The sequence below is a fragment of the Lagopus leucura genome, unplaced genomic scaffold, assembly GCF_019238085.1.
Source record: "Lagopus leucura isolate 7727_CA_CO unplaced genomic scaffold, USGS_WTPT01 Super-Scaffold_100157, whole genome shotgun sequence".
NCBI lineage: Eukaryota > Metazoa > Chordata > Aves > Galliformes > Phasianidae > Lagopus > Lagopus leucura.
This window is the reverse complement of record NW_024962334.1, coordinates 10,529,739-10,553,209: the sequence shown is the minus strand read 5'-3', so window position 1 is coordinate 10,553,209 and position 23,471 is coordinate 10,529,739. Positions and strand designations below refer to the sequence as shown.

Genomic DNA, 23,471 nt, shown 5'->3' with positions numbered 1-23,471 from the left:
TTCTCAGCTACACAGGCAGTAATCCAGCAGGAGTGTAAATCATGTCTTCCTCCAGCATCAAGGAGAAGCTACGCTTATGCAGAATGCAGTTTCTTGTGTGGAAAATGCATAGAGATGAGGTTGTTCCAGGAGCATGTCACCTGGAATAATCTGCAAGCTGGTAGGCCTCAGTTACACCCTGTCAGGGGAGAGCTGGAAGGAAGTTTGTGGCATTGGCTTGGGAAATAGGAGAAATATAAAGCTCCAGAGCTGGCATCTCTACAGAATTTTTGAAGAAGGAATTTGTCTTTCATTTTTTTTTAATACATATATAATCAGAATCTAAAAATGTTCTTCCAACTATCCCTTGGCCTGCTGAGGCAACAGTACTTTTTGCCCTGTTACCACAGGATGCCAGTAGTTGGTGTTAATCATGCAGGTTCTTGCAAGAAGTCGTCTTTTTACACTGGAAGTGGTATGTACAAGGTTCATGCCTAAATAGTACCTACATTAATTTATTGTTGAATTGCAATTACAGCATAACTTCATGACTTCTATGTGGCTAGAGTAACTGGAAATACATTGGGAAAAAAGCCTTTAATAATACAAGAGTAGTCTTGTTGTTCTTGATTCCTACTGCTTGTATGCCTTGTAAAGAAGAATGGAAGCCATCCAAAGAGCTCCCAAGAGCTGGTATGGAGCACAAAGGCAGAAACAGCGTATGTATTTGAAGGCAAGGAGAGAGTAGGCGCACTAACAAGCACTATTTCTACACAAAACTTCTACAGCGTTGGGAAGGTTTCCTGAGCACGTGGCTGTTGGGGTGAGCAGTCGTGGTGTGTCCCTAGGTGCACATACATGGATAGATGTTGGGCAGCCAAGTGTAAGCGTTTGTGCGGGTTTCAAACTGGTACCTTCATTACAAGCTGCATTGCGTGCAAACTCCTGCCTGTATGCTTGGGGAGGTGGCTTGGAGCCCAGTGGATGCCAGCCTCCAGACACAGCTCGTGGTATACAGAAGAGTCTGCAAATTCAGCAACTGTGTGCTATTCAGGCTCAAGTAGAGGTACAGACTTCTTGTGTGAATCACTAGAGATGAGCTCTTATATATTTAAAATCATTAATTTCAGTCCTTTCTATAGCAGTTATTGTTCAGATCCAGAAAGACTGTATTTTTGGCTTAATGGTTATTAATTGGAATTTGATAAGCTTAACCAAACTAAATCAATGCAGTGGCATTTTCCCCTTTTCACACACTGTCTGAGTCAAGTGTTCTAAGAGGTATGAGGTGCTCTGTGCTCCTAAGTGGTATATTGGTTCTTAAGATTGTAGCAGCATTTTCACAGTGGGCATCACCTTGCTTCCTTAAAATAGAAACTCTGACCTGTGGTATTCTCACAGCCTCACTTCTGCTTCTCAAGTCTGCCCTGAACCAAATCATTTTGTATTAGCAAAACTGTCATATTTTAGCTCAAACTCAGTTGACAAGGCTTCACTTCTGGGGATGTGTATCTTACTAGAAAAGTTTCACACAGAAACTTCTGCTGTAACAAAAAGCAAAATGCTACTATAAATTAATTCTATACTATAAATTAATTCTTCCTACACAATTAATTGCTAGGAAATAATACAATTTTATTCCACTTATTTTATTGTCCATATATGTTAGGACAGATGCCCTGCTTTGTCTACTGAGATGGGAGATGCTATTAAAAATACTCAATTACGTACCAAGAACAGGCAGTTAATAAGGCATATGGAAGTATTGTTAGAGGCAAGCTGCAGTGTTTATATTACAGGAGAGACTGCCTGCAGTAGATGATTTTTTTCCCTGAATGGAACAAATGAATGGAAGTACCTGAGGAGGATAGACTTTTTTTTTTTTTTAATTAAGTTGGTAATGGTATTTCACAGAGGTTGGAAGTACTCTTCAATGGCCAATAGGAGGATGTATCTGCAGAGGGTAACGTTTAAATTGTGGTTCTGTGCAATTAATTTTACAGGCTCAGCAGCACAAAAGACAGAGTGCCTGTTTCCTTGAAGTTAACCCCAAGCTGAGTCCTCACTGCAGACATAGTTTGCTGAAGATGATGCTGGGCAGAGCAGCTTCTTGCTGTGTCAGCTATGGAAGGCCACCTTTGTGCTAACTTGAAGACTTGTGTGGAAAAACCTCTGGCAGCCAGTCCTCCATCCTGCATTGCTTTGCTGAAGGTATACCGAGAGCTTCTGGTCAGTAAGATCCGGCACACCCAGTGTTTGCTTGACAACTTGATTAACAATGAGTACTTCTCCACTGAAGATGCAGAGATTGTTGTCCAGTTTCCAACTCAAGCAGATAAGGTATTATTTTTATTTCATTAACCAGCTTAAATTTTTTTATATTTTCAACTTACTGTTAGATTTCATGGGCATAATGTCTTTCCCAATCTTCATTATTTTGGACAATCACCACCCTATTCCATGTGGGCGAGTGTCTCCAGAAGCACAGCCAGCACTGCTTAGAATCCTGTTGGCAGCTGCAAAAATGATCAGGCTGATGATTGCTGTTTTGTCCCCTGAGCTGCAGCTTTGCCCTGTGATAAAGAGCTGACCACAGTGGCTGTTAGGCTGTGACTTTGATGTTCGCAAGCCTTCATTATCATGCAGAGTATTACAAGGAGAATCTACTTCAAGATGCCAAGGGACAGATCAGCCTACTTTAGAGGAGATGAAAATTAAATATTATTTTAGAGTTTATCATTGCATGTTGTCTGTGTGCGTACTTTCCCTTCTCTTTAAAGTCCTGTGTACATTATGAATGTTTGCTTGTAAAACCGATTCAGCCTGGCACATTTGGGTTTGTAAATCAACTCTGAGTATCAGTAGTAAACATTTTTTCCTGTTCCTTAGACAGGAGAAAATTATCAGATGTACACAATTGCTCTTTGCATCATAACTTAAAACAAGCTCCTCATTTATTTCCCTGACCAGTCATGCAGCTTCAGAATAGCGTCACAATTAGAGGCAGACAAATCATGAAAGAATCAGAGACCTTGGACTTCACAAACAGCCCAGACTTTCATAAAATAATCATTCTTCCCAGGAAGTCGAAATGGTGATACAGTGCTCACTGTGTAAAAGCTCAAAGCTGAATAAATGCACACTGTATGATCATCTCCATTTCTGTTTGGTCAGCATAATATACATGATTGTTGTAACAAGGCTGGAGGAGGGGCTGTGCATCAAAAGCCTGAGCAGAAACAGAGAGCAGGCCACAATCATAAGTGAAATGGACTCTGTGGGAGCTTCTCTGAAAATTGCCTTTTAGAGCATAAATATTTGTCCAAAATACAGTGCTTTCGCTGTGTGCTATGTACCTCACAAGAGACCATAGTCTGAACAAATCCTTTCTCTGCTTTAGAACTGAATTATTGATTCATCCTCAGCAAGAATAGGATCCAGACATTCAAAACGGGTAGTACAGTGCTGACTGTACCCTCTGTCCCAGGGAGGGTTCTGCTCTGAGGTTGCTACATACTGGTGGCACAGAGATCAACCTCTGGTATGATTTTAAAGATAACTCTTAGCCTTGAACTGCTTCAGCCTCTGTCTGACAGCCATTAGTTTTAGTAACAGTTGCAGGCAACAAGTACATTGTACAGAGAGAGAGAGAGAGAGCTCATTGCTGTGTTAGGAGAAAGAGCTGTGGGCTTTTCAATCTGCACTAAAATCTAGAGAGAGATTCTGCCTGCCCCATTATGGATCTCACTGTATCCGAGGTAAATCTAAACGTGACTGGAATATCTACAAACTGGAGGAATGAATCGAGGGCACTGAGAAATCCCTTCTTTCTTTTTCATTTTAACCAGACTGGGATTTAAAATACACTCTGCCAGACTGAGCTAATCCTTTAGATTCCTTTTTGGGGGAGTAGTATTTATCCACACTGGTTTTGGTTAGCATATGATTTAACTACAAGTTCAGACCTTAACCTGCAGAGCTATCTTTCTTGCAACATCTGAATACAAACAGAAGATGAGTTTTGTAATGGTTAAAATTCAGGACTAGATTTTGAATTCAATTTTTTGAAGCACTGGTTTTGATTCTGTTTTGTTTCATTCCAAAAGGGATCCTAAGCAGTCTAGCAGTTTAACTGTGACAAAATGCTATGCATCAGTGTTCTTTCTTGTGCTGTTTCTTCAGGTTCGCAAAATTCTAGACTTGGTTCAAAGCAAGGGAGAGGAAGTTTCAGAATATTTCATCCGTGTCCTGCAGAAAGTCACTGATGCTTACTATGAACTTCAGCCTTGGCTGGATGAAATAGGTTACCAGCCTTCAGAGAATATTTGTAGTAAACCTGTGGTAAATACAGATCCAGGTAAGATCATGCATCTGTCTCCCTTCCCTTAGAACATCCACTGTTTGGGAGGTTCTATCCAGGTGACGTGAGAGTGAGTGAGCCTAGGCAGGCACAGCCTCAGAAAATAAATGCGCACCTGCTGTGTTTGCTAGCAGAGCTAGCCAAATAATTAAAGGGCACGCTGTATAACGCGAGAGTCACGTTGATACAGTATCCTGTTTTGCTGAAGTCAAGCTCTTTTTGCATTTGTGGATATATAGCATCATGGCATATCCACCTTCTGCGAGCTGTAGTATTTTCTAGGCTTCTGTTACTGTTTATTAGCAACATTGTCACATTTTGGCAATGGAATAGCCAGTATTTCATGCTGAGGGCAGTCGACCAAGGAGGCAGGCTGCCTGGAGCGGCTGTGTCTCCTTGCAGGTTTTCAAGACCCAGATAGACAAAGCCCTGAATAACCTTATCTGATCTCACAGGTGGTCCTGTTCTGAGCAGAAGGTTGGACTTGAGACATCTCAAGATCCCTTCCAACTGAATTATTTCACGGTCCTAAATAATGACTTTTTGTATAGTCAAAGTGTAGCAGGAATATGTGTTTTCCTTGTGAGAGGTCTTTCATACTGCATAAATACAAGAAGTACTTTGCCCCCATCAGAGCTAAAATTTCTCTAGTAATAAAAACATGAGTCAACATTGCACAGTAACTGGGACTTTCATTTTTTGTGTCAGTTTAGAAAAATATCATTTGGGGTTCCTGCTTTCTAAAGCACGTTTTCTATTTGCAATAATAAAAAATACCAAACAAATTAGGAAAGAATGGCCACCTACCTGAATCACAGTAGAATATAAATAAGTGAAACAGCAGATTCCAAAACTAACCTGGGACCAAAAACCCCTGCCTTTGCTGAGAGTCAAACAACCTCTAACAAAGCTTCAGGGGCTTGACTTTGAGCCCCATCTGAAAGATAGAAGCCTCTTATTGCAGTGCAGTGTCTTGGAGTCAGTGTTAGATTTCAGGAAATGGTGACTCATATGCTAAGCATCTGAATTTTCCATTATTATGGCAGCGTGAATGCATAGAAGTCATCTGCCAAAAACTGATCTTGAGTAAGAATTGTTTTAACCTGCTATCCCTCAGAGTTCCCACAGAGGTAGGTAGCAGGCTTTTTAATAGTAGTTATTTTAATAATAGTTCACTGTCTTTTTAGTTAGCAGGTATTGCCAAAAACTCAGATATGAACTGGGACGGGACTCCAAATTCGTTATGTCGTATGCGCAGAGGGAAGAGATGCTGCTGGAAGAAATCTACTCTAACAGTATTATGGAGATGGTCAATTTTACCAATGAGAGCCTGGGTGAAGTGTGTCAATTACAAGCCCTTTTTGATGATGCAGTTGGGGTAATAAATGAAGATGGAGAGACTATTTATGTCTTTGGCGATGCAGGAATTGGAAAATCTATCTTGCTGCAAAAGATACAAAGTCTTTGGGCCAAAAAACAGTTGGATGTAGGGGCTAAGTTTTTCTTCCATTTCCGATGTAGGATGTTTAGTTGCTTTAAGGAAGATGAAGCTGTATGTTTGAAAGACTTACTCTTCAGATATAATTGCTACCCAGATCAGGACCCCACAGAGGTGTTCCATCACATCTTGCAGTTCCCTCACACGGTTCTTTTCACATTCGATGGCTTTGATGAGATCTATTCCAACTTTGATCTCAGCAGTGTTCCTGAGATGTGTTCACCCAATGAACCCGTCCACCCTCTGGTGCTGCTGGTAAGCCTTCTCAGAGGAAAGCTTCTTAAGGGATCCAAGAAAATTCTTACAGCACGGACAGGAACTGAAATCCAAAGAAATGTCATTAGAAAGAAAGTGTTGCTTCGTGGTTTCTCCAGCAATAACCTGAAGGAATACACTGCCTTGGTTTTTAAAGATGCGGGGCAGCGAACGCTGATACTGAACCAGCTGGAAGCTAATCCCAACCTCTGTAGTTTGTGTTCAGTGCCTTTATTCTGTTGGATTATCTTTAAATGTTATGAACATTTCCACTCCATGTTTGACAGCCATGAGCTTCCAGACTGTTCTGTTACATTGACAGATGTATTCTTGCTCATGATTGAAGTCCATCTAAACCGGTCTCTGAAAACAAGTTTGCTGAAGAACAACGTCAGGAGCCAAGCAGAGGTGTTCAAATCAAGAAAGGAAACTCTTCTAGCTTTGGGTAAAATTGCATACAAAGGGATGAGGAACTCTATCTTTGTCTTTGAGCAAGAGGAGGTCTCATCAGCGAACATCTCTGAAGAAGATTTGCAGTTGGGTTTTCTCAGGACAGTTAAAGGTTACAGTGGCTGTGACAATCAATCCACTTATGAGTTCTTGCACTTAACCCTTCAGTCTTTTTTCACCGCTTTGTACCTAGTTATGGAAGAGAGAGTGGGGATTAAGGAGTTACTTCAGTTTTTCAATGAATGCTCTTCTGCTGAGACTGCCCAGCGTACTTGCTTTCACATTCCTTGGCTGAAGAAACCACTCACAGGGGAGGATCCTTTCCGAAACAATGAACACTTCCATTTTACCAATCTCTTCCTTTGTGGCCTGCTTTCCAGATCCAAGGAGAAGCTCTTCAAACAATTAGTTTTGCCTGCAGTCATTAGAAAGAAGAGGAAGACACTCATCACATACCTTGGGGGAAGCATGAAATCCCATCTGAAGGGTGTCACTCGGTCCAGGCTTCTAAAGTACAATCAGGTGCAGGTTCAGCCAAACTTTGTTTGGATGCTGAGGTGTCTTTATGAGACTCAAAATGAGACAGTGGGAAAGCTGGCTGCGAAACGCATGCATGCCAATTACATCAAGCTTACATACTGCAATGCCTACTCTGCTGACTGCAGTGCTATTTCCTTTGTCGTGCATCACTTTCGAAAGCGCTTGGCTCTGGATTTGGACAACAACAACATCAATGACTATGGGGTGAAACAGCTGCTACCGTGTTTCAGCAAGCTTGCAGTCATCAGGTAGGAGTCTGTGCAAGCAGATTGTTTCTTATCCTTGGTTTCTTCCACAAACTTGGGCTAGGGGAATCTGTCTTCAAAGTGGAGAAACATGAGGATTCTCATTGCTGCTAGAAATTAAAGTGCAGTTGGCCTTGAAAGCAGAACCCAAACACTCAAAATAGCCCCAGGCAGCTTGATTTGGATTAGAGGTTTGACTATGTCCAACTCAGCCACTTTCAGGTCTTTTGGAATATTTGAGGAGGCACGAGCAGGAGGAGGGGCAAGCGCATTTGAAACTCAAAAAAACAGGACTAGTTAAGTCTGCAGGTTTAGTTAGCTGTATCACAAGTAGCTTTTTTCCTCAAAAGAGGATTTTTATAGGAGAACGTGCTTAAGGGAAACAGAAGAAAACAGAAGTGTTTCATCCATTATATAAAGATTGCCTGAGCCTATCTCTGCCCTAGGACATACAGGGTAAGAGAGAATCTATCATTCACCAAGTAACAAGTAATGCCTGACAGATACTATGAATTTCTTGCTTTAACATCCTGCTCAGATGTGTGGTTTTCACAGAATAAAGCTGATGTGTACTTACGTTATGAAAGAATATAGTTGAAGTGTTAGCTGCATTATTTCTAGGAGGTGATTTGGAGGGGAGACGTGAACTGGCATAAGCAGGGCAAAGAAACTCCACCTGTAGCATCAAGGCCGGCGTTCCACCTCTAATCTTTTGAGGTCGTGCCATGTAGCGATGCTTTATTTCTCCAAACGTTCAAGTGTCAAAAAAAAAATACCCAGAAATTTCAAGTATTCATTTTCTGAAACTCCTTCAACCTTAAGTGATTTATTTTCTACATGGATTTATTACTCTGATTGGCCTCGCTGTGACTTTTTTTCTTGTATGGGCTGTTTAGGACTAAATCAAAGCAAATCGTTTCCCAGCTTGGTTGCAAATCAACTGACCACCCAAAAGAAAGCAATAGGAAACTTGTATAAAAAAGACTCCAGTTTTCAAAACAAAATGGAGAAGAAAAGAACAGTATTTTGTGTTTTTTTGTCTGTATCACGTGATCATGCTGTGATCAATGTGAGCTTAACAGCACCTCCAGCACCAAACCAGACTGTTGGGAGGCTTTGTTGTCTTTGTGGCTCTTCTGATGTTATGATTTATCCTGCCCTGTTAATGACTTTTTCTGGCCATTGAAATGAGGTGTTTCTAACAGCTTTACTTTCTATTTCAAAGAACAGGCTGCTCTGATCTGTAGAAATGGCATCTTGATTTGTCCTTTGTGCAAGTGCATTTCTAAGTGACCAAGGTATTACCAGGAAGAGCCTGGGAGTCTGCTGGTGATAAGAGCTCTCAGCAGTGAGTGTTCAGCTTCAGCATTTATGGAGAAACCAAAACAGGTCTAAATCACTGGGACAGTTTTCCTGAGAAAGTGTGATTTTTCAGAATTGGAATGTTTCCCAGGAAACTGTCCATTCAGCCAAGGTGAAAAAGCTTCAGGAGCGTAGAGAAAAACTGTGTAAAAAAGAGTGTAGAGAAAACAAGTGTTTTTTTATTCAATGAATGACTGACATTGATTTATTTTGTGTCTAATTGGGACAATAAATCAGAAACATCCAACACACCCATGGACTGGAGTTCCATTTCTTGGACAAAGGTTTTCACAACCTTTATTAATTGGATCCTGATTGTGTTGTGCCTTTCAAGCCTGGCTTTCAGCAGGTACAGAGAAGGCTGTAGGAGTGGTCTGGAAAGCTTGCTTTTGCTTTTGCTTGGGTCTCAGGTGGAATTTCTGCAATCCCAGTACGCACAGGAGGAAGATGAGGTGTTTTCTCTGGTTTCTGATTCTCTGCATTGTATTGTTTCCAGTCCTATGGACAGCTTCCAGAACATTGCCTTGCTGATTTGAGGCTTTTTGTTTTCTTTTGTTTTTGAAGTGAACCATGTAATACTGAGGTCGCACTTCCCTTAATTGCTTTTAATATATGGTGTAAGAACTTACTGAAATCTCAGAGGGAAATGTATAGACCTCCAGTCTTTCATTGACTCAAGGGTGATAAACACATGTAGTCTGTATTGACTCAAACTCTTTTCTCTCCCCTCATTCCAGGCTCAGTGTAAATCAGATCACAGATCATGGAGCAAGGATATTGTACGAAGAACTCTCCAAGTACCAAATTGTATCTTACTTGGGGTATGTACCAACTGGGAGCAAAGCACTAGGTACTGCTACTGGAAAATAAAACTGCCGTGCTGTGGGAGCATAGGTGGGGTGGAAACCAAAGTTACCTCTTCATCTGCTGAATATGATGAGACAGCATTTTGTCAGATATGATTCAGCTCCTGTCCTGTAAAAGCTCACCAGGAGAAGGACCAAAAGCTTCCTCTCCCGTTGCACTGCTTCAAGGGATGGCCTCCCACTCTAGTCAAGCCCGTCTGTAACAGAGCATGGACTGCTGTCAGGTTACTGATCTGTGTGGGCATGCTAGCTTTATATTTGAAGGCTTCTGCTAGCACTTTTTGGAATGTTTCCCAGGAAACTGTCCATTCAGCCAAGGTGAAAAAGCTTCAGGAGTGTAGAGAAAAACTGTGTGTGTGTGTGTGTGTGTGTGCACGCCTATGGATATGTGTATAGTTGGCTTTGTAGCCAGGGCCTTCTGCTTTCTCAGTTGCAAACTGATTTATTTCTACTGTGCAAAGCAGATAGAGTTTGGACAAGAAAAAGGCTGCTTTAGATGTCATGTTTACAGGTCCCTTTTACTGTAACCATGTCTTTTATCATAGAAAGTAGCAGTTTTTAAAAACCATTCTTTTTTAACCAACCTAATACTGGTAGGTGTGTTACTGCTGGCTTCCCACTTTGGTTAAGAGGCTACATAAAAATGACTTTTTGAAAAGTGATCATGAATACCAAGAATTCCCTCCTCCTTGCCGTGCCCTTCTGCTCAGATGTCTGATCTTCAGGAATCCCCTTTGTAAGGGGATTTTATGGCTTTTAAAAAACCAAACACATGTCCTTCTGGTGTGCTGCCGTGCTTTTTTTTCCTTCTGATTTATTGAATATTATTGCTGTACTAACACAGGAATAAAGGGAAGATTTGTTTGCTTGAGAGGACCATGTAATTAAAATGCTTACATATAAATATTTTTCACTGTTAAGTCTATTCTTGTATTTTATATCTACCCCTTCACAATATTAACTGTATATCAAAATAGAAGTACAACCCATTGTATATTTGTGCAGAGCCATACAAAAAAGATGGATGCTGTCTGTGCATTATAAATCACCCAGGTTGTAAATATAGAAATGACAGCAGGAGTAACCTATTTTTACCAATGTGATTTTTCTTTAAGCTTATACAACAATCAGATCACTGACATTGGAGCCAAATATGTTGCAAAACTTATTGAAGAGTGTTCAAGCCTTGAATATGTTAAGTAAGTTTGTTTTTGTTTTATACTTATACAGTATCATAATTAAGATAAAGCAACTTGAAAAGAGGAAGAGTAAAGAAAAATGACCAAAAAACCCCAACTGTTTCAAACAAAATAAATTGATTGTACTTACATATTTTTTTTATAGTAGCCTAGCAGTAAATGTCAGCATCTTTAATCCATAGTCTTTACTAAAAACTGCACTGCACTATCAGCAGTAGTAGGCACCAGACCTTTTCTTAAATCCAGTCTGATTACCTGAATGAGACTTAAGTGCTGCATGAATCTTACTGGCCTTTGTCATGAATGAATTTGCTTGCATTTAGTATCAACCTTCTGGTATCTGGCCTTTTGTGGGCTATGGCAGTCATGCTGTGCCAGTGTCATTACCTCAGCTCCGGAACAGCCCAGATTCACTTGAGAAGTTGTCTCCTTTGAGTCCTGGAATGTCTCCAGATATGTGTTTGGCCATACACAACAGTGACTTAACAGAAAGGTAGATCATTAACTGATGGTTTAGTTGTGACCACAGCAGAACACAGAGGTAACTACAGCAATAGCAACTGCTGGTGTGAATATAGCAACCAGCAGCCAGGGATTGTTGGGTTCTAGGCGTTATTCTACACCTAACTTGCTCTGAAACCCCACACTGGCCACATAATTCCTGCTTGAAATATTTGCAGAATTTTGAAACCCAGGAGCACTCTGGCTCTGTCACTGCTTTGACAGAGTGCTCTGTTAATTTAATCTTCTAACTTTCACCAGAAAAAAAAATGCTTGGAAGACAGTTTCTGTCAGGCTTCCTAGTATGATTCGAAATGGTTTTGAGATAGAGTGCATGACGTGCCTGCAGTCAGTCAAACAAACCAGACAGAAGTTTTAATTTATGCAAATGTAGTGGCTTGAGGGGGTTTTTTACAGTAATGTATATGCAATTGAGACTTACCTCTCTCTTGAACTCCAGCCACTTGATATTCCCACGCCAAAAAATGGAAAGATTCTATAGAGCACCAGCCTCTGGCCAGTGCTGTGCTGATCTGTGCCAGCGCCTGTAGCCAATGCTCAGAACAGAAAGACTTGAAACTATTAGTCTGTACTCATCCGCTGCAGTCTGCTCTCGACCTGCGCTACCAAGAAATGTTCTGTTCCCTGTGGCATCATAGAACATGCTGCGTGTAATTCATTAGTGTACTTTGCAGCAACAGCTGGTATTATGAGCTGTATTAAAAGCTAGGCAGGGAGCCTTGCTTCAGGATCAGTTCCTACAGCTTATTTCTGACACACTTAGCACCAAAATCAAGACTTTACAGTAATATGTCCAGCTTGGAGGACCAACGTACAAAATATGTTTTCTCTTAATTGAAGGTCAAATGCCTGCAGTATTTTTTACTCTAGGTTAATCTTTGTTAACTGTAACTAGCATCCAGGGTTAATTAGCCTTAAATACCTGTATTGTTTCATAAGCTGGTGTTCTAATAGCTGTACTGCTGTAAGTGGTTTACCTCATCAACTCTTGTATTTTATGCAGAATAGGAGCAAACAAAATAACTAGTGAAGGAGGGAAGTGCCTTGCCCAGGCCATCCAGAAGAACACAATGATGTTTGAAATCGGGTAAGTTCAGTGCTGAGGAGAAGAGCACAGGGCTTGGTCTTGGCAAGATGTTTGTGAATTCCTTGGGCTTTCTTCCTTCATCCTTGCCTTGCTCTTCCCAGTCCATCCTCCACAGTGGCAGCAGAACAAACTGGTGCAGTAGCACAATGACATTTTCTGCTCAGGGCAATTAGGTGATGCTTTATGGTTCCTCCAGTTCGTGCGATGATTTTCTTCCTGTTCTGATGGAACCATAAAGGAGAGAGAAAAACTAACAAGAGGGCAGAAGATAAAGATAGCTTCTTCCCTTAACTGCACAGTAGCTGTTGTAAAGATATTTAGTCATTTTTAAAGGTTCAAGTGGCTTTATGACTATTGGCAATGTACATAGCTATGGCATGTCAAGGTTAAGATTATTGAATGTTCCACACCAAGTCCTGATAAATTTGTGAGCTGTGAGAATATAAAGGAATTCCACATCATCCTTCTGTCCTAAACTGGAGAACTTGTTATTACTGGAGAGAGGTCATAATGAAAACACATGGTCCATGCCCTCTTTCTTAGGATTGAAGCTAGATTGGTGCTTGTTCCCTCTGGCAAATCCCATTTTCTCTTTCCATTCTGCAGGAGAGCATTCTTCTTAGAAGGTAATACTGAAAGGAATTAAAACTTCTCTTTGGCCATGATCACAGTAACACTTACATATGAAAATCAGGTTTGAACAATCAGATTTTGGCCTTTGTTTTGTTTGTTCTAGAAGATTTCAAATATAGAATCAACAGCATACACACTTCTGTTGTCATACAGATGGTTCTGCAGTGCCATTGTGCTTGCTGTAATTTTCATGAAGGATGTTTGTTTTTTCCTTTGGAGGAAATAATCCCTCCAAATGGATTTATGATATCCTGGTAGTCATGTTTAAACAGGTACTTTCAGCATTGTTGTAACAAACTGCTTTTGATCTTAAGGACAAAGAAACTCTTGGAAACTTACTGGAAGTAGATGTATTTAGTAGATACCACAAAGCTCAATGGATTTTAAGAGGTGCCAACTAATTACCCATCAAGCTGAGTGTGGCTTAGAGCTGTCAAGACAAGAGCTCTGTAAAAGTAAATAAGCAAGTAAATGCACTTCAGCAGAGTCTTTCAAACTTCAGAATACATGGTGAATTGACAAAGAATTTGTCCAGCTACTGCTATTAAATGTTGATCAAATCCCTGCAGCTATTACCTTCTCTTAGTGCTTTGTGTTATTAGGTTGCTTTGCTGTTAGAAACACTATTCTTTAGAAAGGCACAGAAGAGACTGGGGTCATACAGAGCCTGTGAGATTTTGATCCCTCCCTGATGAGCCAGTGAGAGAGGAGATATTGCTGGGTGTAATGCTGATTTTTAACCTTTTTACTAGACTGTTCTGAAGGAGATGGTGAGCTTATTGAATGGTTGACCTCAGAAAGTCACCTGTTTGGGTATGGGCCCCTGTGCAGCTGTGCTTCTGGAGGTCATATCAGAATTATAGAACCACAAAGCAGGTCGGGTTGGAATGGACCTTAGAGCTGATCCATTTCCAACCCCCTGCTGTGGGCAGGGCTGCCACCCACCGGATCAGGCTGCCCAGGGCTCCATCCAGCCTGGTCTTGGGGCATCCACAGCTTCTCTGGGCAGCTGTGCCAGGGCCTTACCACCTTCTGAGTAAATGATTTCCTATTAACATTTAATCTAAATCTCCTCTTTTCTAGTTTAAAACCATTCCCTCTTTTCCAATCACTATCAGCCCATGTAAAAAGTCCCTGTAGAAGAGTACAAGATTCCTTTATCCCAGAAGGGTATAGGGCAGCTGAAGGTTCACCCATTGCAGCAAGATAATCCCAAAGCACTCAAGCTGCAGCAGGCTGGTTGTCTCCTAGAGCTGCTCCTATGCTGTGGCCTGGTAATGGTGAGTCAGAGAGGTGGATGGTGCGATGTGCAGGGAATGGAACAGGCCTGGCTCGGTGAGATGGTACCTGCCAGGCTTCTTGCAGCTCTCAGAGGCTGGGGAGTAATGTTGGGGGATGAATGGGGTGAGAAAAAGAGAATGCAATGCTGAGGGGCAGCAGAGCAATGCATCTGATATCTCCTGGTTTCCTGTCTTCACTAGGATGTGGGGCAATCAGGTTGGAGACGAAGGTGCAAAGGCATTTGCAGAGGCCCTGAGGAACCATCCGAGGTTGACAAATGTGAGGTAAAACAGCAGCTGAACTTGCCATGGAGCTGTCTTTCCCAGTGCTTTGTGAAGCAGTGGCTCTTTGGACCAAGTGTTAGCTTGGGCCACCATCTGGTGCCATGGTCATTGTTCTGTAACAGGCTCCTGGCGCAAGCAAGAGGCCATGTTGGTTGAATTGAAAAGCCCTGTGCAGCCATAAAGCAAGTTAAAAATGTTGCAAGGCTGTCATCCCTTTAATCTGTCTCCTTTCCTCATGCTGTAGAGGAACTGGCATTTGTGAAGACACCTGGTCACTGGGTGCCATTCTGGGCTGGAAGCATTAGCAGAGATGATGCCGAAGCTGGTGGAGAATCGGCCTCCAGGGAGCTCAGTGTTAACAGTTGCTGTGGTGAAGGGACAGCAGTTTTTACCAAAGTAACTCGGGATGTGCTGTTTGGATAAAGATTAGCACATAGAATCACAGAATCAGTAAGGCCAGAAAAGACACCTAAGATCATCTAGTCCAATGGCCAGCCTACCCGCCATGCCCACTAAATTGTGTCCCTCAGTGCCACATCCACACGGTTCTTCAATACCTCCAGGGATGGTGACTGCACCACCTCCCTGGGCAGCCTGTGCCAATGCATTACTACTTTCTGTGAGAAGAATTTTGTCCTAATATCCAACCTGAATCTAGCAGTGAGATGTAGTTCTTGCTGGAGCTCAGTAATTACTCTCTAAGTAGCCCTCAGGAGGCCTTAAAGTGGGTGAAGTTGGCAGCACAGCACGGGGTGCAACCAGCGGTGTAAAACCAGCACCTTCCCTGCTACAACTCCTGACTAGGGATTTATAGGTGTGCATTGTGGCGGCTGCTGCTGCTGTTGTGGAGTTCCTCCACGCAGCTGGAGCGCTGGGATCGTTCTCTCCCAGTTCCCTCGGCCTCCACGTGAGGGAGGAGAGGAGGCTCCTGGCTTTCCCCACTAGGTGGCACATGGCACTGGTTTCTGCAGCAGTACCGGTCTCAGGGATCCCTCCAGAGCTGCCATTTCACAGCCAGGGATTTCAGAGCTGGTGTCTTGTCCTCCTTTCAGTGAGCGTACAGCCAGGCTTAAAAAATTAAAAGCTGAACAGGTGCAGTGACCTAGATATATTTAAACTTAAAAGCTATCAGAAGTAGCCATCTTTCCCTAATTGCAGAAGCCATCCAGCTGTATCAGACTTGAAAGAAAACAGTTGGAATCTGAATCAAAGCTGCGTTGCATCCGGGATTCTCAGATAAATACACTGATGAATGTGCTTGCAAAAATAAGGAGGAGCAGCTGCAGGCTGGAGCCAGGTTTTGCTGGCACCTGTGCAAGGTGCATCTTCTGCCCTGCAGTGTGCTTGCACTGGAGTTCACTTCTGGTCTTCCAGTGGATAACCCTGGTTCATTATTTGAATGCACAGATGGTACCAGATAACTGTGGTAGCTGTATGCAAAGGTGAAGGGAAGTTGGGCCCTGATACATTTTACTTCTGTGTGTTTGCCATACTTAGGCTGAGAATATATGGTTTCAGCTGAAGTTAGGGATACTAACACGTATGCTAGCCCTTAATTTATGCCATTGCTCCAATTTGTCCCCTTCCTGCCTCTTTTTGGAGGCCATGCACTATTTTCAGTCTCTGGCCTGTCTTCTAAGGATGGAAATGCTTTTTGAACTCTCAAAGCCTGAAGCATAAGTTTAACTGGGTGATTTTGCCAATGTCTATTCAAAGAATGAAGAGCAGACTAAGAAATGTTTGTGGTTTGTAATGGAAAGCATGCATTTACAGGCTTCTCTCTCCCTGCACTACAGAAGGTATTGTGTTTGGAAGGGGAATGGGGCATTGAAGTGTCTGAACACCTCACTTAAAGAAAACAGTGCCTGGTTTGTAGTGGGAATGGGGATGACAAATGTGTGTACAGATCAATGTACTGCAAAGCACCACCCTCTCCTTGCTGAGAGCCACAACTTTCAAACTCACAGCTGCAGCTCTGCCGTCAGTCCCAAAAGTCACTTTGCTCTCGCTGACAGCAAACCTTATGGTTTATGTGACAGACCTGCATCAGGCTGCAGCCTGTGAACTGGTCTCACATGTAAAAGTGGGAAGGGCTCATTTATTTGCAAAGTAAGTGAGCCTTTGAAACAGCTCAGTTCAGAGCTGGAAAACTCAGACATGGATCATCCAAGACAGCCATTAGTATTTGGTAGCAAGAAGGCCAAGCAACACTGGCTGCTTTTTAAACCTTGGTGTCTGTTTATTTCACAGTCTCGCATTTAACGGCATCACAACAGAGGGAGGCAAAAGCATTGCTGAAGCTTTGCAGCACAACAACTCCGTGAAAATATTCTGGTAATCAATGGTGTGCCCTGCTTCTCCTTCTATTCTTTCTCCAGAGCAAGCTGCAGCCTAATTTTACTGCTTCTTTCTTTCCCTCGTGCCACCTCTGCATTTTCACAACCAGCGCACTCTGAGATCACAGAATCATTGAGACCAGAATGGACCTCTGGAGATCATCTAGGTATATCCTTTGATGAGCAGTGGATTAGCTTTCCTGCCTGTAGGAGCGCTGATACACCTTTGTTTCCGTGGGAAGCTGGGTCTGCAGTGTGAGCTCCTTACATTCCTGTAGGTTTTGGTATGGTGGTGAAGGACACCCCCCTCTTTACACTCAACATGCTTAGGTGAGGCCAGGCCCAGCTTCACCGTTCTCCATGACAGAGGAGCTGAGGACAGCTTGCATTCCTTAGTGCTATTCACAGACCTCTGACAGGGTCCTGTGCAGCATTTTGAGTATTATTCCTCTGGCAGTGGAAGCAGTGTGCATAGAATCATAGAATCATCAAAGTTGGAAAAGACCTCTAAGATCATCTGTCCAACCACCCACCTACTACCAGTATTTCCCCACTAAACCACAGCCCTTAGTACAACATTAAGCATTTCTTGGACACCTCCAGGGAGTGGTTCTGTATGTCTGTATGTAACTTTAGGAAGATCGGTTGGATTTCAACTGATGGGAGCAGAAGTCTCTTAGTAGACTCTGCAGACCATTGCCTGAAAGCAGTGATTTAATTCATCTGCCTCTGCTTTTGTTGTGCCCAGTAGTGAGCTGGAGCTTCTCAACTCCCCTTGTCCCTACTTGCAGTTCTGGTTCATGCTTAATTCTACTCCCTCCATCTTGCTTTCCCCATCACTCACAGTTTGTGCATCTCTTCAGTGCTACCTGTGCCTTTCCATCTTTTTCCAGTGCAGTTCATGCAGCTTTCAGTTACTTTAACATTGTGAGAAAACCACATTAGATAGATCAGTGCTCTGAGAAATTAAGATCTGACATTCCTTTTGCCTTTTTTACTCCAGGGCTTCTCTTATAGCATGTCTGTGTGTCCAGACTTCAGAGGTTGCTCAGGGCAGAAACAGGACACACACTCCACTTTGGCTTTCTAAAATGAAGTCGCTGACGAGTTGGAAAAACAGGAAACTGAAAAATAATGATAGCATCTTAAGACAACGTTTTCTCTCCCACCTAGGCTGACAAAAAATGAGCTGGATGATGAGGCAGCAATGAGTTTTGCAGAGATGCTGAAGATCAACAAGAAACTGGTGCATTTATGGTAAGTTACATTCCACAGAGGCACAGTCTCTTTGGCAGTAACCGCATTAAAGCTTCACCTTCCAAGTCTATGTAGGTCACAGTACGCTCTCTGTGCATGGTCTGGATGCAGCTGACTGGTTGTAGACAGCTTTAATGGAAAGTTAATAAAGCTGCTGTCTAGTGTTTTGAACCTGCTTTCTTACAGGGAAAACTTTAAGCTGGCTGTGTGTCCTGGTAACTTTTGAACTGCACAGCTGCCTTGTTTATCTGTAGCAGCTCATTACTGGCCTCAAACGTAAATTTCAGAAAAATACTAGCAGATATCTAGCATAAAGTAATGTTATTGTGATCTCTACTGTTTGCCATCATACTGTGAAAGTAGCAAGCTCAATTGCTTGCTTTCAGCCAATATCCTTCAGCCAAGAACCTACACAGAACACTTATGTGGCCATTTGCCCCTTGCTTTGTTCTGTGGCACTTTCACTGACACAGGACACTTAGCCGTGAGACACAAATCCCTGGGAAAGCAGAGGTTCTTGTTTCTAGCAATCACAAGGATACTTGTTAAACTTCTGGGAAACCACAGGCAGGCAGCCCTAATCCAGAGGTTCACAATAATTTGCCTGTGAATGGGGTTGGGCAGATGTGGGCTGTGAAACAAACAGCCATCCATTCATGCCAAGTGATTGAGAGAACATAATAAACAGAGTCCTTTTACAAGCTTGTACAAAACCTTTGCTAAGCACACTTTAGCATTCCCTGCGTTTAATTGTAGTCCATGCCCTTAGGAAAGTACTGACTGCCAGAGGGAACAGATACTTGTGGTCTCTTGTAAAAACAGCAGAAGTTCTGGTGCCCATCACCCTGCAAATAAAAGGGAGATGGGAAGAGCTTGATTTCTTCATGCACAGCTGCAGATACATTACACTGGGCAGCGTGTCTGTGTCAGAGAGCCCCCAACATTGCAATCTCATACCAGCAGTAAAGAGTTCTCAGCAAAAATGTGTCAGCAGTGTCAGCTCAGTATCTCCAGAATGCAGCCACAGGCAAGCTTAGAAGGAAGCGATTGACACTGAGCTCCACTTCTGAAAGTGCATCTGCAGGCATCTGACAAGCACTGTGTGCACTCCTCAGAGATGGAAATCACAACTGTCTTCCTGTTGCAAACTGACAGCTTTGCTCCTTGACATCAAGCTGAGCTCAGGCCGTGCATGTGCTATAAAACAGTTTGTGTGCCGGGCTGATATGAAGTGCTTTCTTTTTAGGCTTATCCAGAATCAAATTACAGCCAAAGGAGTGAAGTACCTCAGCGAAGCTCTCAAGGAGAACACAGCCATCAAAGAAGTCTGGTAAAGATCCCCTCCTCAAAAGCTCACTTCTTAAACTTTCTTTTCCTTTAAAACAATAGCATTAACTTTCTAGCCTAAAAAAACAAAAACAAAAACCACAAATAGAAAAACAACAAACACAGAGCAAGTTTCTATAGAGCAGGGGCTGCAGTTCCAGCAAGTTTCGAAGAGGTAAAAAGCCTTTGTCACTGGAACACTTCCCTGTGTGTTATGATATCAGGGAGCTCTGTTAGTTCATGTCTGTCTGTACTGCCGACTTGCAGAACGTGTGTTTCTGCAGAGCTGGGCCATTGCTGTGACAGGTTTTGCTTTTTGTGATTTATTTTCAAACTTCTTAACATGTTTCTACCTCTAAGGAGCTCAATCCCAACAAGCAGGAGCTGGCTACATTTAATTAGCATTACTAATTTGGTTCATATTATTTGTGCTTGGATTTTCTTTGGGCGGTGCTCCAAGCACGCGAGAAGTGCTAAGCTCTGAGGAGATTAACTTTTTTGTGAGATTTGCTTGTTTTAGATTAGGCAGGCATCAGGCAGTCACGCATGTGCATTGCAGGGCACAGTGCCAAGCACCACATTCCTTCCCTCACCTCTGGGAGTCAATAGAGTGGTGCTGGTTTTAGCGCTGCTGCTTCTGTATTATTGAACGTGACATTTATTTTTTAAAAATACGTATTTGTTTTAATGAAAGGACACTGAATTCCTGCTCACAAAGACAGTGACTCACTCCATCTGACAGAGGGCTCCCCAGGGATGTGGAAGAAGCTTCTTTCAAAGGCTGCTGCCAGCTGCCAAAGAGGCTGCAATACCCACCTTAGAAATTCTGAGTTTTCAAATCAAAGTCTGTCTTGTGGCTCTTGCTTGGCTTTTCAGGTGTGCTTTCTAACCCTCACCATTTCATAAACTTTGTATTTTAATAGCGTTTCTGGGAACTGCACATTTCAGGCTACTTATTTTCAGGGGTGTAAATATCAATGTGGCCAGATTTGAACATTTTGCCATGTCATCTCACGTTAATTATGTCCAAGTGCTTAAGAGCTTGCTTTCTTTGTTGTCATGGAAGACTCAAAAGGCTGCAAAGACAATATCAACTTCTCTCAGCCATATGCTGCTTTTCACAGCAGTGCTGTCACCATTTGGCCCCAGGCAGCACCATGTTCCTGTAGCCCTGTTGCTTACGGCCCTGACTTCTCCAAGTGAGCTCATAGAAGTCAGCCCATCATCCTGCTCTGTCCCATCCAGCTCTCCACTTCAAACCTTGGTAAAATAGAGGATGGGCAGCAGTCACTGCCTCCCTTTCACATCCCTTTTATGTCCCTACTTCTCTCCAATAGTTTGAATGGGAACCTGATAAGTCAAGAAGAAGCCAAAGCTTTTGAAAGTGAAGAACGGATCATTTGCTTCTGAGTGAGGACTTCCCCATTTGGACAAGCTTTGTGTTACAGAAGCTGCCACGCTTGGACTGCAGCGTTACAGAGGCAGTGCTCGTGGCAATGCCTGCTATCCCTATTCCTTTTGGTGAGTGGGAAATTGCCTTGGTAAATAATTAATATCTGTACAGTGCTTTGAAGATGGAACACCAAGTGTTAACAGAGGTAATCCAGGGGCATGTGTGTGCATTTTGATAACTGAGCTCAGATTTATTCTATATACTGCTGTGATTAATCTCTAACTTATTTATCTACATGAATCTACGCACACACGTCTATATGCAAGAAGACACAGGCTCCAAAGCACACAGCACTACTTGCCTCGTAACTGAAAATAATAGTCTGGATGGAAACGTAGACTGTCTCAAAAGGCTGCATGGTACCAATGCTTTCAGCATGAATCCTCCCGTGCCTAGAAATTAGACCCTCATTTTCCCACTGACTTACAGCAGTTGTAGGCACTGCGTTTTTCTGGAGAAACGGATACATGAGGCTCCAATTACTTTCCATAATCTTTTTTCCATATTGAAGCCAATACATTTTCTTTTATACAAAGCAGAAAGCTTCGCTGCCACTTCTGTAAAATCATAACACAGGCAGTAAAACACTTTTGCCTAACATTTCCTGAGGGCTGCACAAAAACTGCCACCCCCTGTTCTTACAGTGTTTGTTCTGGGGAGAGGGTCTGGAGATGTATGTGACAAATTAATGAGGGGCTGTGCACTGCCTTGGCTCGTGGCCTGGATGTGGTGCTGGTGGCACTACACCAGTGTTAAGTTGCCTGGCTTCATGGGGAGAAAGAACAACTGAAAAACCAATGGTGTCAGGTGGAAACCTCTCAGCAACACATCCACAGAGATTGCTTGGAAACCTTTTATCTGACCCTTGAACTATTGGGAGGCACCATGCAACGGGGATATAGCAAAAGACCAGCAAGAAAACATTATCCCCCTCCAAAATAATTAGTGCTCAGGGAGTGTAACTTTAGGAACCTCAAAGGAAGGCAGTTTAAAGAGAAGCAGGCTGTTTGGTTTTTCAGGGTTTTTTTCCCGATTCCCTTCATAAAGGGAATCTCAGATTCTACCCCTGATGCACATGAAGAACCAAAAAATGGAGGAACACAGTCCATCCTCCGTCCTTCTTTCATGTTGTCACCCCTAAGAACTTTACAGACCAATGCTCCTGCTGCTGATGTCCCCACAAAACATTGGTGGGCTAGAAGAACCACCTTCCATCAAAGTGCCAAGTCCCATTTCCTGCAAAGACAAACACAAAAGGCTCTCTGGGTAGGTGAGAGTTTCTCCTTATCCTGCCTGGAAGCAGCCCTCAGTTGTGTTTCACTCCCCAGCTCCCTAACATATAAAATGTTATAACACAGTAACACTGCTTTTCACAAAAAGAACAGTTTAAGAAAAAATTATATAGAGAGATATATAAATATATAAATATCCACATGAAAACCAATGTACCAAACATTACTCGTCAGTGGCTTTTCCACCCTGCCTGTGCTACCAGCACTGGCTACTCAGAGGTAGACAGGAAGGTGAGGCTCTCAGGCTGTGCCAGCTAACAGGAATGGTTTCTGCACCTGAGCCATTTGTTTACTGAGAACATGAGAGTCTCTTGGGCTGCAGCAGGTTGAGGCAGCCTCAGAGCTGGCAGATAGAGCAAACAAGCCCACCGTGGCACAGCCCAGAACTGATGATGGTGCCAGGTGCACCCATTCATCTCAGAGCAGATTTCAGGTTGCAAAAGCTTGCTTGGGCCAGTCCCAAGGTCAGGGCACTGCTCAGGCTGCTTTGGCAGGAGCAGCCAAGGCAGGGGACAGCCTCATTCATCAACTTACGGCCAGAGCTAGAAAAGCTAGCAGCTGCTGCAGGCAGGCTGAGTATCCTCGTGAGTTGGCTTGGCATGTGGGGCTGCATTCCCTTCCTTGAAGTCTTACCAGGCTACTTGTAGAGAGCTTCTGATCTTGGCTTCACAGCAAGAGCCATCTGTGCTTAAATTCAGACACAAGTGTAACTTCTATTTTTTAAAGACTTGCTTGCTAAGATGTTCTCTGTATGCAGCATTATGTTTTTTCTACTTGTCCTCTGTGACAACAAACAACTTTATAAAGAACCCCAACAGCTTTCTGCAAGATCTTTGGCTTTGCTGACACTGCTGAGCAGCCTCATGGCTGGACTGAGGCAGGAATGAGGCTGTCCAGCTAATTCTGGCTGCCGCAGACAGGGGAGATCTGCCACTCGCTTGACCTTGCACAGGGCCACAGACTTACCAACTGGTGAAACGGGTCTTAGAAGCCAGCAGCAGTGGCTGAACACAAAGGAGCTGTCTCTTGCTTTGGTAGGTGGGAACAGAATACAAGGACCAAGCTGGGTGAAAACAGCAGCCAGGCTGGGAGCCACACTGAGCACTGAGCCATAGACAGCAGTTTCTGTTGGTTTGTTCAGGGGTCAGAACAGGTGAGGCCTCTCAAACTGTGTTTACGTGGCAGCGCTGCACCATTGCTCCCTGCCAGCCAACAAGCTGTGAAGTTCTGAAGTAACTTACCCTGG

At 43.0% G+C, this 23,471-nt stretch overlaps 1 protein-coding gene across 7 annotated transcripts in view; it reads left to right on the top strand.

Annotated features, from left to right (window-relative positions):
* Positions 1-23,471, top strand: part of NOD1 (nucleotide binding oligomerization domain containing 1) — a 41,593-nt gene that overhangs the window by 3,913 nt on the left and 14,209 nt on the right. For 2 of the 7 annotated variants that reach the window (XR_006181831.1, XR_006181832.1), the window contains exons 2-12: positions 1,983-2,319; positions 4,162-4,336; positions 5,527-7,330; positions 9,427-9,510; positions 10,671-10,754; positions 12,280-12,363; positions 14,478-14,561; positions 16,812-16,895; positions 18,071-18,154; positions 19,401-19,484; positions 20,818-21,001. Coding sequence is in view for 4 of the 7 variants with exons in the window: in XM_042888721.1 (XP_042744655.1) it covers positions 2,104-2,319; positions 4,162-4,336; positions 5,527-7,330; positions 9,427-9,510; positions 10,671-10,754; positions 12,280-12,363; positions 14,478-14,561; positions 16,812-16,895; positions 18,071-18,154; positions 19,401-19,484; positions 20,818-20,890 (2,856 nt within the window). In the remaining 3 variants the exon portion in view is untranslated. Of the gene's footprint in view, positions 1-1,982; positions 2,320-3,594; positions 3,738-4,161; positions 4,337-5,526; positions 7,331-9,426; positions 9,511-10,670; positions 10,755-12,279; positions 12,364-14,477; positions 14,562-16,811; positions 17,065-18,070; positions 18,155-19,400; positions 19,485-20,817; positions 21,469-23,471 lie in introns of those variants that run through there. The other 5 variants (XM_042888721.1, XM_042888725.1, XM_042888723.1 and 2 more) reach the window with 5 other exon arrangements.